A 12,901-nucleotide genomic window follows, 5' to 3' on the forward strand; every position below is an offset into this window, starting at 1 on the left:
TTATTTTAATTTTTATAACATATTTTTATTTTAAAATTTAATTGGCAATCTAATGCTTTAATCATCTGATTTCTGTAAAAAAATATTAATGAAGTTTAAACAAACTTTATATAAATACATCATACTTTTTTTAATAAAATCAAGGAATGGCATAACGCGCGCTTGTGTTATTCTAGTCTTTTTCTAAAAAAGACATATTAAGTCTATTCTCGCAAGTATTGTTGCCTCTTTTCCGCAAAAATATTAATCAAAATTTAAAGTATTATAACGTATTATTTAAAACATGTCATTATTTTATTTAATTTTATTTTGGACTAACTGTCAAACTGCTAACTGCTAACCCTCACGATGACAGTCTCTTCATGCTACAAATATAACACATAAGGCGAATGTCAAAAATATTAATCAAGTTTAAAGTATTATAACATATTATTTAAAACATATTATTATTTTATTTTATTTTATTTTGGACTAACTGTCAAACTCCTAACTGCTAACCCTCGTGATTACAGCCTTTCGATGCTACGAATATAACACAACGCGAATCGACAGAGAGCCAATCAGCATCGCGGAAAAGCGACAACAATGTCAATAACATGCCTTTTTTAAAAAGGGGATATAACTTTTATTAGTTAATTAACAAGCCTAACAAACGCGTATGCGCGCACCATTCTTTAACCTTATATATTAGAAAAATGATTTTTAAAAAAAATATGCAGTTTATTTAAATTCGATTAATATTTTTTGACAGATATCAGCTGATAACTGTCAAAAAATACTAACCGAATTTAAAGTACTAACATATTATTTAAAACATATTATTATTTAAAAAATTATAATTAGCAAATTAACGCTTTAATCAGCTGATTTCTGTCAAAAAATATTAATAAAGCGTTAATTGACTAATTAAATTTTAAAATCATAATATATCAATTAAAATATAGTTATAATATATTGTAAATAAAATGTTATCAAATTTTATATTCGATTAATATTTTTTGACAGAGATCAGCTGATAATTAAAAAAATATTAATCGAGTTAATGGTATTATAACATATATATTATAAAGCAAACACATACGAGCGTACAAATTTCTTATATAATAAATTTGCAGAATATTTTGGTACCAAGCACACACCCGCGTACAAATTCTTTTATTTATTATACATAATATAAGTAATATAATATATATATATATATATATATATATATATAATATATATATATATAAACAATTTTTGTATGATATGTTATATATGTATAATATAATACATGATATAATATATAATTGATTATGTATTATATAATGTTTATGTTTACATACATTACTATAAGTAATACTCAGAAGAAAAAGCTATCTTTTGAGCAACATGTTAATTTTAAGAGATACTAGAACAACACACAAGTGCGCGCAATGCGCGCACTATTCATCGATTTTATATAAAATAGAATGATATTTTTATATAAAGTTTGTTTCAACTTGATTAATATTTTTTCATAGAAATCAGCTGATTAAAGCGTTAATTTGTTAATTAAATTTTTAAATAATAATATGTAATAAAAATTATAATATAATATGTTTTAAATAAAATGTTATAGTACTTTAAACTCGATTAATATATTTTGACAGAAATCAGCTGATAATTGTGCGCCGTATGGGGTCCGCGGTTTAAAAATATTAATTTTCGATATTTTAAAGTAAGCCAAAAATGAATCTTTTATTCTATATTTTAACAGTACATTGTCTGCATATTTTGATGGTACCATCATCATACCAGCCTACAAACTTTTTGATCTAATATACGTAAAATGAATCCGCGCCGTTAGGGGTCCACGATTTTAAAATTTTAATTTCCAATTGTTTAGAGCGATCCAAAAATTAATCGTATATATATTTCAATAGTGTATATTGTTTGCATTATTTTGGTACCATAAGCATATTAGCGTACTACTATTTTAATCTAATAAACGTAAAATGAATCCGCGCCGTATACGATTCGCGGCTTTAAAATTTCAATTTTCAGTATTTCAAAACGCGCCAAAAATTATTTGTATACATATTTCAACAGTACATTGCCTGCACATTATGATGGTACCATCAGCATACCAGCGTACAAACTTTTTGATCTAATATACGTAAAATGAATCCACGCCGTATGGGATCCGCGGTTTAAAAATTTCAATTTTCAATTGTTTAAAGCGAGCCAAAAATTAATCTTTTATATATTTCAACAGTACGTTATCTGCACAATATGATGGTACCATCAGCATACCAGCCTACATACTTTTTGATCTAATACACGTAAAATGAATTCGCGCCGTATGTGACCCGCGGTTTAAAAATTTTAATTTCCAATATTGTAAAACGAGCCAAAAATTATTCTTTTATATATTTCAGCAGTACATTATCTGCACAATATGATGGTACCATCAGCATACCAGTGTACAAACTTATTGATCCATTATACGTAAAATGAATCCGCGCCGTATGTGGCCCGCAGTTTAAAAATTTTATTTTCCAATATTTTAAAACGAGCCAAAAATTATTCTTTTATATATTTCAACAGTACATTATCTGCACAATATGATGGTACCATCAGCATACCAGCCTACAAACTTTTTGATCTAATATACGTAAAATGAATCCGCGCCGTATGTGGTTTGCGGTTTAAAAATTTTAATTTCCAATATTTTAAAACGAGCCAAAAATTATTCTTTTATTTATTTCAACAGTACATTATCTGCACAATATGATGGTACCATCAGCATACCAGTGTACAAACTTATTGATCCATTATACGTAAAATGAATCCGCGCCGTATGTGGCCCGCAGTTTAAAAATTTTATTTTCCAATATTTTAAAACGAGCCAAAAATTATTCTTTTATATATTTCAACAGTACATTATCTGCACAATATGATGGTACCATCAGCATACCAGCCTACAAACTTTTTGATCTAATATACGTAAAATGAATCCGCGCCGTATGTGGTTTGCGGTTTAAAAATTTTAATTTCTAATATTTTAAAACGAGCCAAAAATTATTCTTTTATTTATTTCAACAGTACATTATCTGCACAATATGATGGTACCATCAGCATACCAGCCTACAAACTTTTTGATCTAATATACGTAAAATGAATCCGCGCCTTATGGGGTTTGCGGTTCAAAAAAAGTATTTTATATGTGACCTTGACGGTGCTATTCAAAGTCAAACTGATATGATCATTAAATAGGTTATTTTAAGCCCTACAACTTTGGTATGAAACATTTTTCTCTAAACTGCTTAATTTCCTCAAAAAATTGCTGTTACTGTCGCTCTGATACACCCTGTATATATGGTATATATTATATTATTATTACTTACCGTATCTTTCGAAGTATGCACTGTGAACTAATAATTCTGTATTGCGCTGTCAACCTTCGCGATGTCAAATGTCAAATAACCCTTCCGGCTTTCCAAGCTTATCTGTAAAAATAAATTAAAATTATATAAAGTTATATGTATGTAAATAAATTTTAATATATACATATATATCGGGTGTCCCATTTTAAAGGACCCACTCAAATATCTCAGAAACACTGCTTTAAATCAAAAAATGTTTCCTACAAAAGTTGTAGGGTTTCGAGGAGGACATAACAGTAATATTCATATGACCTTGGGCGGCGTCTCCAAGGTCAAGTGAAGGTGAGAATAAATTTTTTAAATGGAAACCCATATTTTTTATTATAACATCTTTTTCTACTAATTAATTTGAACAACTTTTATCTGAAGCATTTTTTTATTTTCTTTAAATTTCATTCTCACCTTCACTTAAGGTTAACCTTCACTAACCTTGGAGACGCCACCCAAGGTCAAATGAATATTACTATGTTATGTCCCCTTCGAAACCCTACAACTTTTGTAGGAAACATTTTTCGATTTAACGCAGTGTTTCTGACAATGAGATATTTGAGTGGGTCCTTTAAAATGGGACACCTGGTATAATATATATATATATATATATATATATATATATATAATTAAATATAATTAAGTCGCAAATAAAAATAAATTGAAAGTAAATAAGTTAAAAATGAATCGGTTATGTCATTAATATGACAGAATTTAAATAGCGTTATATGGTGTATATATATATTAATAAATATGGTATATACAGTATATTAATATATATATGGTATATATATTATATTATTATTATTTTTACTTACCGTATCTTTCTGGACTAATATAATTCTGTATTGCACTGTCAATATAACCTTCGCGATATCAAATGTAAAATAGCATTCAAATAACACGAAGCATACGACACAATAAAAACCAATGAGAGCGACGGAAAAGAGGCAACAATACACTTCGAGATTTAGCATACTTTCCCCTAAGAGCTAGATATAAAAAGTAAGCGCAACAAAAGAAATATTTGTCTTAAAATCTTTTTTATTTTTATTTATTTGATTTGAACGTTTTGATCATTTCTTTATATCATCTTCAGCAGATCGGTTATTAAGCTTATATTTAAGTTTATATTTATATAGTGCAAGTCATTCTTGTAAATTACGGTATATAATGATATGCAATTATATGTATATATAATTGCATATCATTTACATATATAATTGCGTATCATTTACATATATAAAATTCCTTTGAGATAAGTTTTTTTTTCTTGTTTTCTATATTATGTAATTATATTACGTAATATAATTAAGTGATAATTGTGATTTGTGATAATTACCTAGGTAGCACAAATGATCATTATGAGTTCAAAAAGAATTCACTTTTCCTAATTCTTTAAGAATTCACGTAATCTGTTCGAAATGAGTTCAAAAAAGATTCAATAAATTGCGAATTCTTATGGAGCATAAAATGAATTTTATATGTATTTAAAAAAGAACTCAGAATTGGTGACATACAAATGAATTTCTTTCGAATTCTTAAGAGTTCTTTTGGCACAGAAATGGGTTAGAAAAAGACTTCATTTCAGAATTCGGGTGTTCAAAAAGAATTCTTCTCGAATTCGCTGTGCTATCTGGGTATACACTAAACCATCTAACTATATTTACTGTCATTCTTTCTAAGACAAAATATATTTAACATATGTAATAACATTTTATATAAAAATAATTTTATGCATTCATTAATTTATTATCATTTTTTAGAGCAGCATTTCTTGTAGTCTTTAAAGTTGTTCAATATTCGCGATAAATGATAAAGTGAAACACATCACCGTTTATTAATCTAAATAAAATAATTAGACGTTCAGCCTGTCGCCTTTCGTTGCCTCGACAAATATTTTTTGTTTACTGTTCGCCCGTCGCCGAGCCGATGGTGAGACGTGCGGGGCGCGAGCGTATGAATTCGCGCATAAAACTTATAAATATGGAAGGGAAATAGGAGTGCAAAACTGTGTCCAAGATGACTTTGCCTCGAAATGCGCATAAGCAGTCGACGTGAAACACAATCTCTTCTGCGCGGATCTCGACACCTCAAGGAGAACAATCACAACAGTCGACAAGAGCGGAGCTAACGTATTATACTTAGCATAGAACAGTACGAATTACGGAACACTCCGTGAAGTTGTAATCAGTGCAATTTAATAAATTTATTAGTACCCGGATTTATTAAAGATCAGTTGGAAGTGCTCCTTGAACCAAACCTTCCTAAAATTTATCTCTCGCGTGTCAACCACAACTTAAACTTTGCACCGGCAATTCTAACGAGACAATAATTCTGTTTATAAAAAAGGGAGAAATTATTTCGTTAATTAAAAACAAAGGTAAATGTATATTTTTTTTTTAATAGAGAAAACAATATAAGAGACAAAGTATAGACATTTCTATACAATGCAACAGATTTTTATATAAATAATATTTCACGAAAAATCCAATTAATTTAACTTTAATTTTAAATTTAAATTTAACTAAAATTTTATTTAAATTATATTTACAGTTCCAACAATTTTTAATTTTTATTTATAAGATTAACGCACATATCATTTTTTTATTTAATTTATTTTACATATCGGTAAAACTGTATTACATTTAAATAGATAAATAATAATTTTTTTGGCAGATCACACAAAGTTTCACGCAAAGAAAATTGAAAAATATACATCGAGTACACAACGCATATCGTAATTCAATCAACATGGACTACTTGATCTATTCAACGGCAGTTATAATATCCTTCAGTCTCTTCTACATATATGCCAAATACAAGCTATCTTACTGGAGTAGACGTGGTGTCAAAACCCCTCCGACGAATTTATTTTTTGGCAATTTTAAAGACTGCATTACTTTAAAGAAGCCGCCAAATGAGATGATGCGTGAGATTTACAACAGTGCCAATCCAGATGATCCTTACATCGGCTTTTATATCTTTCACAAACCCATGCTACTTCTGCGGGACCACAATTTGATCAAACAAGTAATGATTACAGACTTCGAAGTCTTTCCGAATCGACGATTTGGTTCAAGGAACCAGAGGGATTTGATTGGCCTAGATAGTATTCTGTCTAGCAAGCAGCCTAGATGGAAATATCTGAGAAGCAAGATGACTTCGCCCTTGACTGGACAGAAGCTGAAGAATATGTTACCGCTGATAGAGGAGTGTGGAGAACCTATGTTGAGATTCATCGAGAACTTACAAACGGACAAATTTGGCCAGAATAAGTGCGAAATGAAAGAGTTCACCAGTCGTTACATCAGCGATGTTATGGCTTCTATCGCGTTTGGCATCCATACGAATTCATTTGACGACAAGAAGAATGCTTTCTGGAAAAATGGTGAAATATTGCTGTATTTTCATCTCACACAAAAACTAATGAAAGGCTACTTGCAAGAATCTAATAATTTTCATACATTATTATTTTTGTCACTTGCATGAGAGAATCAATTGCTCTTCATTCAGTAATAAACAAAAGTATTAGTAAATATCAAAGCAACACAAAAGATACTTAAAATTTGTCAAAAAGACAGCTTTTAAATATTTCAATTTTTTTCAAAAAGAAACTGCATGATTAACTCACATATACGGAAATTTTACGTAACTGATATATAAAACTTTATTATAATTAATTTCGTAAAAGTAATTTCATAAAAGTTAATTATATGCTAGATTGCAAAATATACATCTAATATAATCTATGCAAAACATTCGAAAAATGACAACAAAATTATATTATTTCACTTTGAAAGATACAATTTTGCGCATGTATGTATATATATTTGTATAGACTAATAAATTGCAATATATATTATTTACATTTGCAGGTTTAAAGGTCTTCAGAGGCATTAAAAGCACCTTATCTGTTATGATCCTTTTCTTCATTCCCGAATGGGGCCCCTTACTCGGGCCATTTATTAAAGGACCTGTGAGTTATTTTCGCGAAACTTTTTGGGATTCTATGAATACCAGAGAAAAACTGGGGTATAAAAGAGGAGATTTCATAGATTCTTTGTTAACGCTTAAGAATGGAACACAAGATCCTATTTACAGTAAGGATCGCTCGTTCGACTCGTAAAATAATTTAAACAATAACATGTATTCTTTTTTTTATATATGTATATATAATATAACAATATATATATATATATATATTATATATATGCGTTGTATATATTATATACATATATATTGTACTCGTATATGCGTATATAATGTTTTAACGGTGTAAAGTTTTATATATATTTTTCCATGTATTTTATAAATCTATAAATTCTAAAGAAAGAATGAAAGATATATTTATTAATATCAATATTTTTGTTTGATATAAATCCATAGAATTTGAAGGCGATAATTTAGTGGCGCAGTCATCTAGTTTTTACATAGCTGGATTCGAAGCAACCTCGACCGCGATCGCATTCGCTCTATATGATTTGTCGCGTCATCTGGAGCATCAAGCTATTTTATATGACGAAATACAAACACATTTGTCAGGAAAAAAATTGACCGTGGAATTAATCAATAAATTGCCCTTCTTGGATTGCGTCGTATGTGAATCGTTGAGATTACATCCTCCTTTACCTGTCGTTGACAGAACAGCTACAAGAGATTACGAGGTGATCAACACAATCTTATATATAAATAATTGAATAGAATAAATCACACATTATCATTTCTTTATCAATTATATATATCTTTATTTCCTCATCAGTTCCCAGGCACTGGATTAATAATCGAGAAGGATGTTTCGGTATACGTTTCTATAAATGCGACAAATCAAGATCCTAAATACTTTCTTAATCCGCATGATTTTATACCATCCAGAATAGAGACAGAACAGAACAAAAAATTTTACGAATCTTTGGCATTTGGTATCGGACCACGAGCATGCGTAGGTCGGTAATACAAAATTGAAAAACCCCAAAAATATGTTTTATAATTAATAATAAACAGACGTAATTTATATATTTTTTTCTTTTCTTCTTCTTTATACGCCGTGAACAAACATATAAAAATTATATGACATAAAATTATATTTGTCTTAAATTTTCAGGACAGAGATTGGCTATTTTACTTACAAAAGTAGCATTAATTATGATCCTTTCGAACTATACAGTTTACTACGACATGAATGAAAACTGCATCTCAAGTGATAATAACGCAATGGGCGTATTCACATACGCAGCTGAGGGTCTGTATATGCAATTTAAGAAACGTGCGACAAATGTGCGTAATTAGCAAATGAATAAATATGTTTAGAAATGGATATAAGCCACATAAACTAATGATGAGTGTACTACTAACTTTTATTAATTTAATATTATATGCGATTTGTGTATGTATAACAATTTTATAAATTTTAATCATAAACGTATATTTGTGAATAAACTATACATTGCAAAATATATTCGAGTTACAAGTTAAAAAAGATAATTTGTAATTGTTATTAGAACAAAACTATAAGCATGCACTATATATTAAGTATAAGTAATATTTAAGTAATGCCTCGAAACATAGCCAGGGTCGAAAGATATCAACGCGAGAGTTATCAGTCACGAAAATAATTTCCAAAATAATAAATTATCAGTCGCGATAAAGCCATCAAATATATCTTGAGTTATACATTGAAGCTATCATTGATACAGCGTAGTATCGTACGGTTTAACATAGCGTGACAAGTCGAGTGCGTGTTTGTTAGGTCAGCATTAGATCGACCAAGATTGTCTTTCGCTATTAAAATTAATTGGCGTGTGTCAGAATATTTATGATAGAGGGGACGAACAACCAGCGACAATAAATCACGTGGTCGATTCACAGAGAATTTATTCACAAAGAATAAGAGATTTTCTTTTCATTCTAAAACCGCAAGGCTAAGTGAGAGAAAGCATGTAAAATACTATTTATATTTGTCGGATTGAAGAGTAAAAGGTAAGATAGTTACATATATAATTTATTCAGTACATTAATCATTTATATAAAGTATGTTTGCGTTAGAATAGACAATCATTTTTCATCACACTTTCCATAGACAATTCCTTGCGTTGTATTACATCTGCGTGTACACAATCTTGAAGATTCATTTGGTACACACAAATTATATGAAGCATTGATTTTACATAAGATCGATATATACTTGCATAAATATGTTGCAGAAATTTATAAGGATGTTTTCTGTATAAATGTTATTAAAACATATTATATTTTGCTATGACTACTTGATGCCTCAAAACACATTTCTATAATTTCTTTTTAATAAAAAATATTCACATTAAAACTTTGCATCGCAATATCTCTATCTACAGTGCAGATACAAGGCAAAAATAAAAATACTTTTATTTATTATATAGAGATTCAAATTATTGATTGAATCTGTTAGGAATTCGATTAGTTCAAGTTCAAGTGTTATTATATCAATGAAAGAAAGAGAGAGAGAAATCCTAGACTAAAAGATACTCGCTGACTTATATCGCGTATTAAAATAGTTTGCTATGCGTATGATTTCAAGCAAAGAGAGTTTGTGTCTCTTAATAAATTATTATATTTTCTCCATTTTCTATTTCAGATTCACTAATCATATTTCTTGCTAAATTATTGAAGTCTGTTTTCTATTTTAATCTGATTATAAAATATAAAATAGAAAATAAATCATATTCTTTCTCGACAGATTAAATTCAGAATTGCAAAAATAAGTCAGAAATACAGAGATCGAATATCATAACGTGATATTTAATCAACATGATCAACTACTTGATCTACTGCACGACAGTGCTGATAATATTCTTCAGCCTCTTCTACGTATACGTCAAATACAAGCTATCTTATTGGAAAAGACGAGGTGTTAAAACTCCTCCGACGCACCTGCTCTTTGGTAATTTCAAGGACTGTCTCACCTTGAAAAAACCACCGGCTGAAGTGTTGCGGGAGATCTACAACAGTGCCGATCCAGACGATCCCTACATCGGTTTTTACATCTTTCACAAGCCCATGCTGCTCCTGCGGGATCACAATCTCATCAAACAGATGATGATTACTGACTTTGAGATCTTTCCAAATCGACGCTTTGGTTCAAGGAACCAGAGGGATTTGATTGGCCTAGATAGTATTCTGTCTAGCAAGCAGCCTAGATGGAGATATTTAAGAGGCAAATTGACTCCGTTCTTGACGGGGCAGAAGCTAAAGAATATGTTACCGCTGATAGAAGAATGTGAAAAGCCTATGTTGAGATTCATTGAGAACTTATCGAAGAACGAGTCTGGTCAGAATAATTGCGAGATGAAGGATTTCAGTAGTCGTTATGTCAGCGATGTTATCGCCTCTATCGTGTTTGGTATCAGCACGAATTCATTTGACGAAATAGAGAACGCCTTTTGGAAAAATGGTGAGATTTTACGCCATTTGTTAATCATTAACATAAGATTAACATAATTTGATTACTTCATCGAAATTAATTATTAATATGACAGAGAACTCTTCTTTGTAATCTATGCAAAACATGTAAAAAATTGTGATATCTAATATGTTATATTGTTTATATATATAAATTATACATTTTCTCTTGTATTGTATATATATATATATATATAAGCTATAGATTATATAAATTACATATATATTACATTATACTTATTATACAGGTATTAATCTCTTCAAAGGCATTAAGCGTGCCATAATACTTATTATCATCTTCTTCATTCCTGAATGGTGTCCTCTAATTCGACCATTTATTAAGGAATCCGCGAAATATTTTCGCGAAATTTTCTGGGATTCTATGAACACCAGAGAAAAAATGAGATATAAGAAAAGAGATTTGATGGATGCTATGTTGAAGCTTAAAAATGGAGAACAGAATCCTATTTACAGTAAGAATCATTATTCATCTCGTAAAATACTTTGAACATTAACAATTAATAGAACTTATAATATAATACAATATGATATATATTAACACTATATAATACTATTAATATTATAAAATTCAATACAATTTTCCGTATATGTATAAATTAAAAGAAAAACAAAGAGAGAGGGAGAGAGAGAGAGAGAGAGAGAGAGAAAAAATGGAAGATATATTTATTAAAAATTAATATTATTACTTGGTGATCCATCATAGAGTTTGAGGGCGACAATTTAGTGGCACAGGTGACCAGTTTTCACATTGCTGGATTCGAAGCAACCTCGAACGCGATCGCATTCGTTCTGTATCATTTAGCTCGTCATCCGGAGCATCAAGCCACTTTGTACAACGAGATACAAACACACCTGAAGAAAAAAGAATTAACAGTGGACCTGATTAATGAAATATCGTTTTTGGATTGCATTATATTCGAATCGCTGAGATTACATCCTCCTCTACCCATCGTTGACAGAATAGCTGTAAAAGATTACGAGGTGATTATAAATAAGAAAAAAAAAAAAGACGCAATCTTATAAATAACAAGTCATTACGCGCTATATATATGTTCCTTAATTACTACATGTATTCTCATTTCTATATAGTTACCAGGCACTGGGTTAATTATTGAAAAGGATTGTTCGGTGTACGTATCTGTAAATGCAACGACTCAAGATCCTAAATACTTTCTCAATCCGCACGACTTTATTCCGTCGAGAACAGAGGTAGAAAATAAAAAGTTTCACGAATCTTTGGTCTTCGGCATCGGACCCCGATCGTGCATAGGTCAGTTACAAAAATATTGTCAAATAAGAAATATTAAAACGATATAATATTGTAATTTTTTTTCATATTTTATATATATATGTATATCAAATGGATGCATAAGTTTGTACGATAATGTTTTAAATTTTCAGGACAGAGATTGGCCCTGTTAATGATAAAAGTGGCATTAATCACAATTCTTCCGAATTACGTTCTCTATGAAACGGATAAAAATAAGATTATCTTAAATGATAATAATGCCATTCATGTATTCACGTACACAGCTGACGGTCTCTATGTGCAATTTAAAAAACGTTACAATGTGCGTGAATAAAAGTACGAATGCGCATTTAAACAAACATTTTGCTATTATTTGATATTAATAAGTACCATTGAATATGTAATTCTTGTAATATACATATATCCATAGTTACATGTGGAAATTGCTTAAAAATTTTGAAATGCCATAAAAGTTTGATTGCAAAAAATTAATTAAATAATGAAACTATAAAATTCATTGCGCATTTAATAAAATTGACTTTCGCATAAATTATATAACATATTACCATTGAGAATGAGTGATTATTTTTTCAAGCACTGCGACGTATCGATCTTTAATGTGATAATTATAGTTTGACTCTTATTATACAAAATATTATATAGGTGTATATATATATATATATATATATATATATATATATATATATATATATATTACAAAGAATTATATTATTAAAGAAAAGATACAAAAAACAATATAAAAAAGAAGATTGTATATTTAGAAATATAAATGTACAAA

At 29.3% G+C, this 12,901-nt stretch overlaps 2 protein-coding genes across 2 annotated transcripts; both read left to right on the forward strand.

The window, feature by feature from the left end:
- The first annotated feature begins 5,374 nt into the window (after positions 1 to 5,374).
- LOC145940627 (cytochrome P450 6k1-like) lies at positions 5,375 to 8,689 on the forward strand. The gene is made up of 6 exons (XM_083045978.1): positions 5,375 to 5,778; positions 6,075 to 6,786; positions 7,274 to 7,498; positions 7,785 to 8,062; positions 8,158 to 8,341; positions 8,500 to 8,689. The coding sequence occupies exons 2-6, from the start codon at positions 6,150 to 6,152 to the stop codon at positions 8,682 to 8,684; spliced, it is 1,509 nt and encodes a 502-aa protein (XP_082902104.1). The 5' UTR covers positions 5,375 to 5,778; positions 6,075 to 6,149; the 3' UTR covers positions 8,685 to 8,689.
- Positions 8,690 to 9,288: 599 nt separating this feature from the next.
- On the forward strand, positions 9,289 to 12,651 carry LOC145940628 (cytochrome P450 6k1-like). Its single transcript, XM_083045980.1, has 6 exons — positions 9,289 to 9,374; positions 10,111 to 10,824; positions 11,081 to 11,305; positions 11,557 to 11,834; positions 11,943 to 12,123; positions 12,255 to 12,651. The coding sequence occupies exons 2-6, from the start codon at positions 10,182 to 10,184 to the stop codon at positions 12,434 to 12,436; spliced, it is 1,509 nt and encodes a 502-aa protein (XP_082902106.1). The 5' UTR covers positions 9,289 to 9,374; positions 10,111 to 10,181; the 3' UTR covers positions 12,437 to 12,651.
- The last annotated feature ends 250 nt before the right edge of the window (positions 12,652 to 12,901 follow it).

Source organism: Prenolepis imparis, unplaced genomic scaffold (assembly GCF_030444845.1).
Source record: "Prenolepis imparis isolate NDT839.2.m4 unplaced genomic scaffold, iyPreImpa1.0 SCAF_9, whole genome shotgun sequence".
Lineage (NCBI taxonomy): Eukaryota > Metazoa > Arthropoda > Insecta > Hymenoptera > Formicidae > Prenolepis > Prenolepis imparis.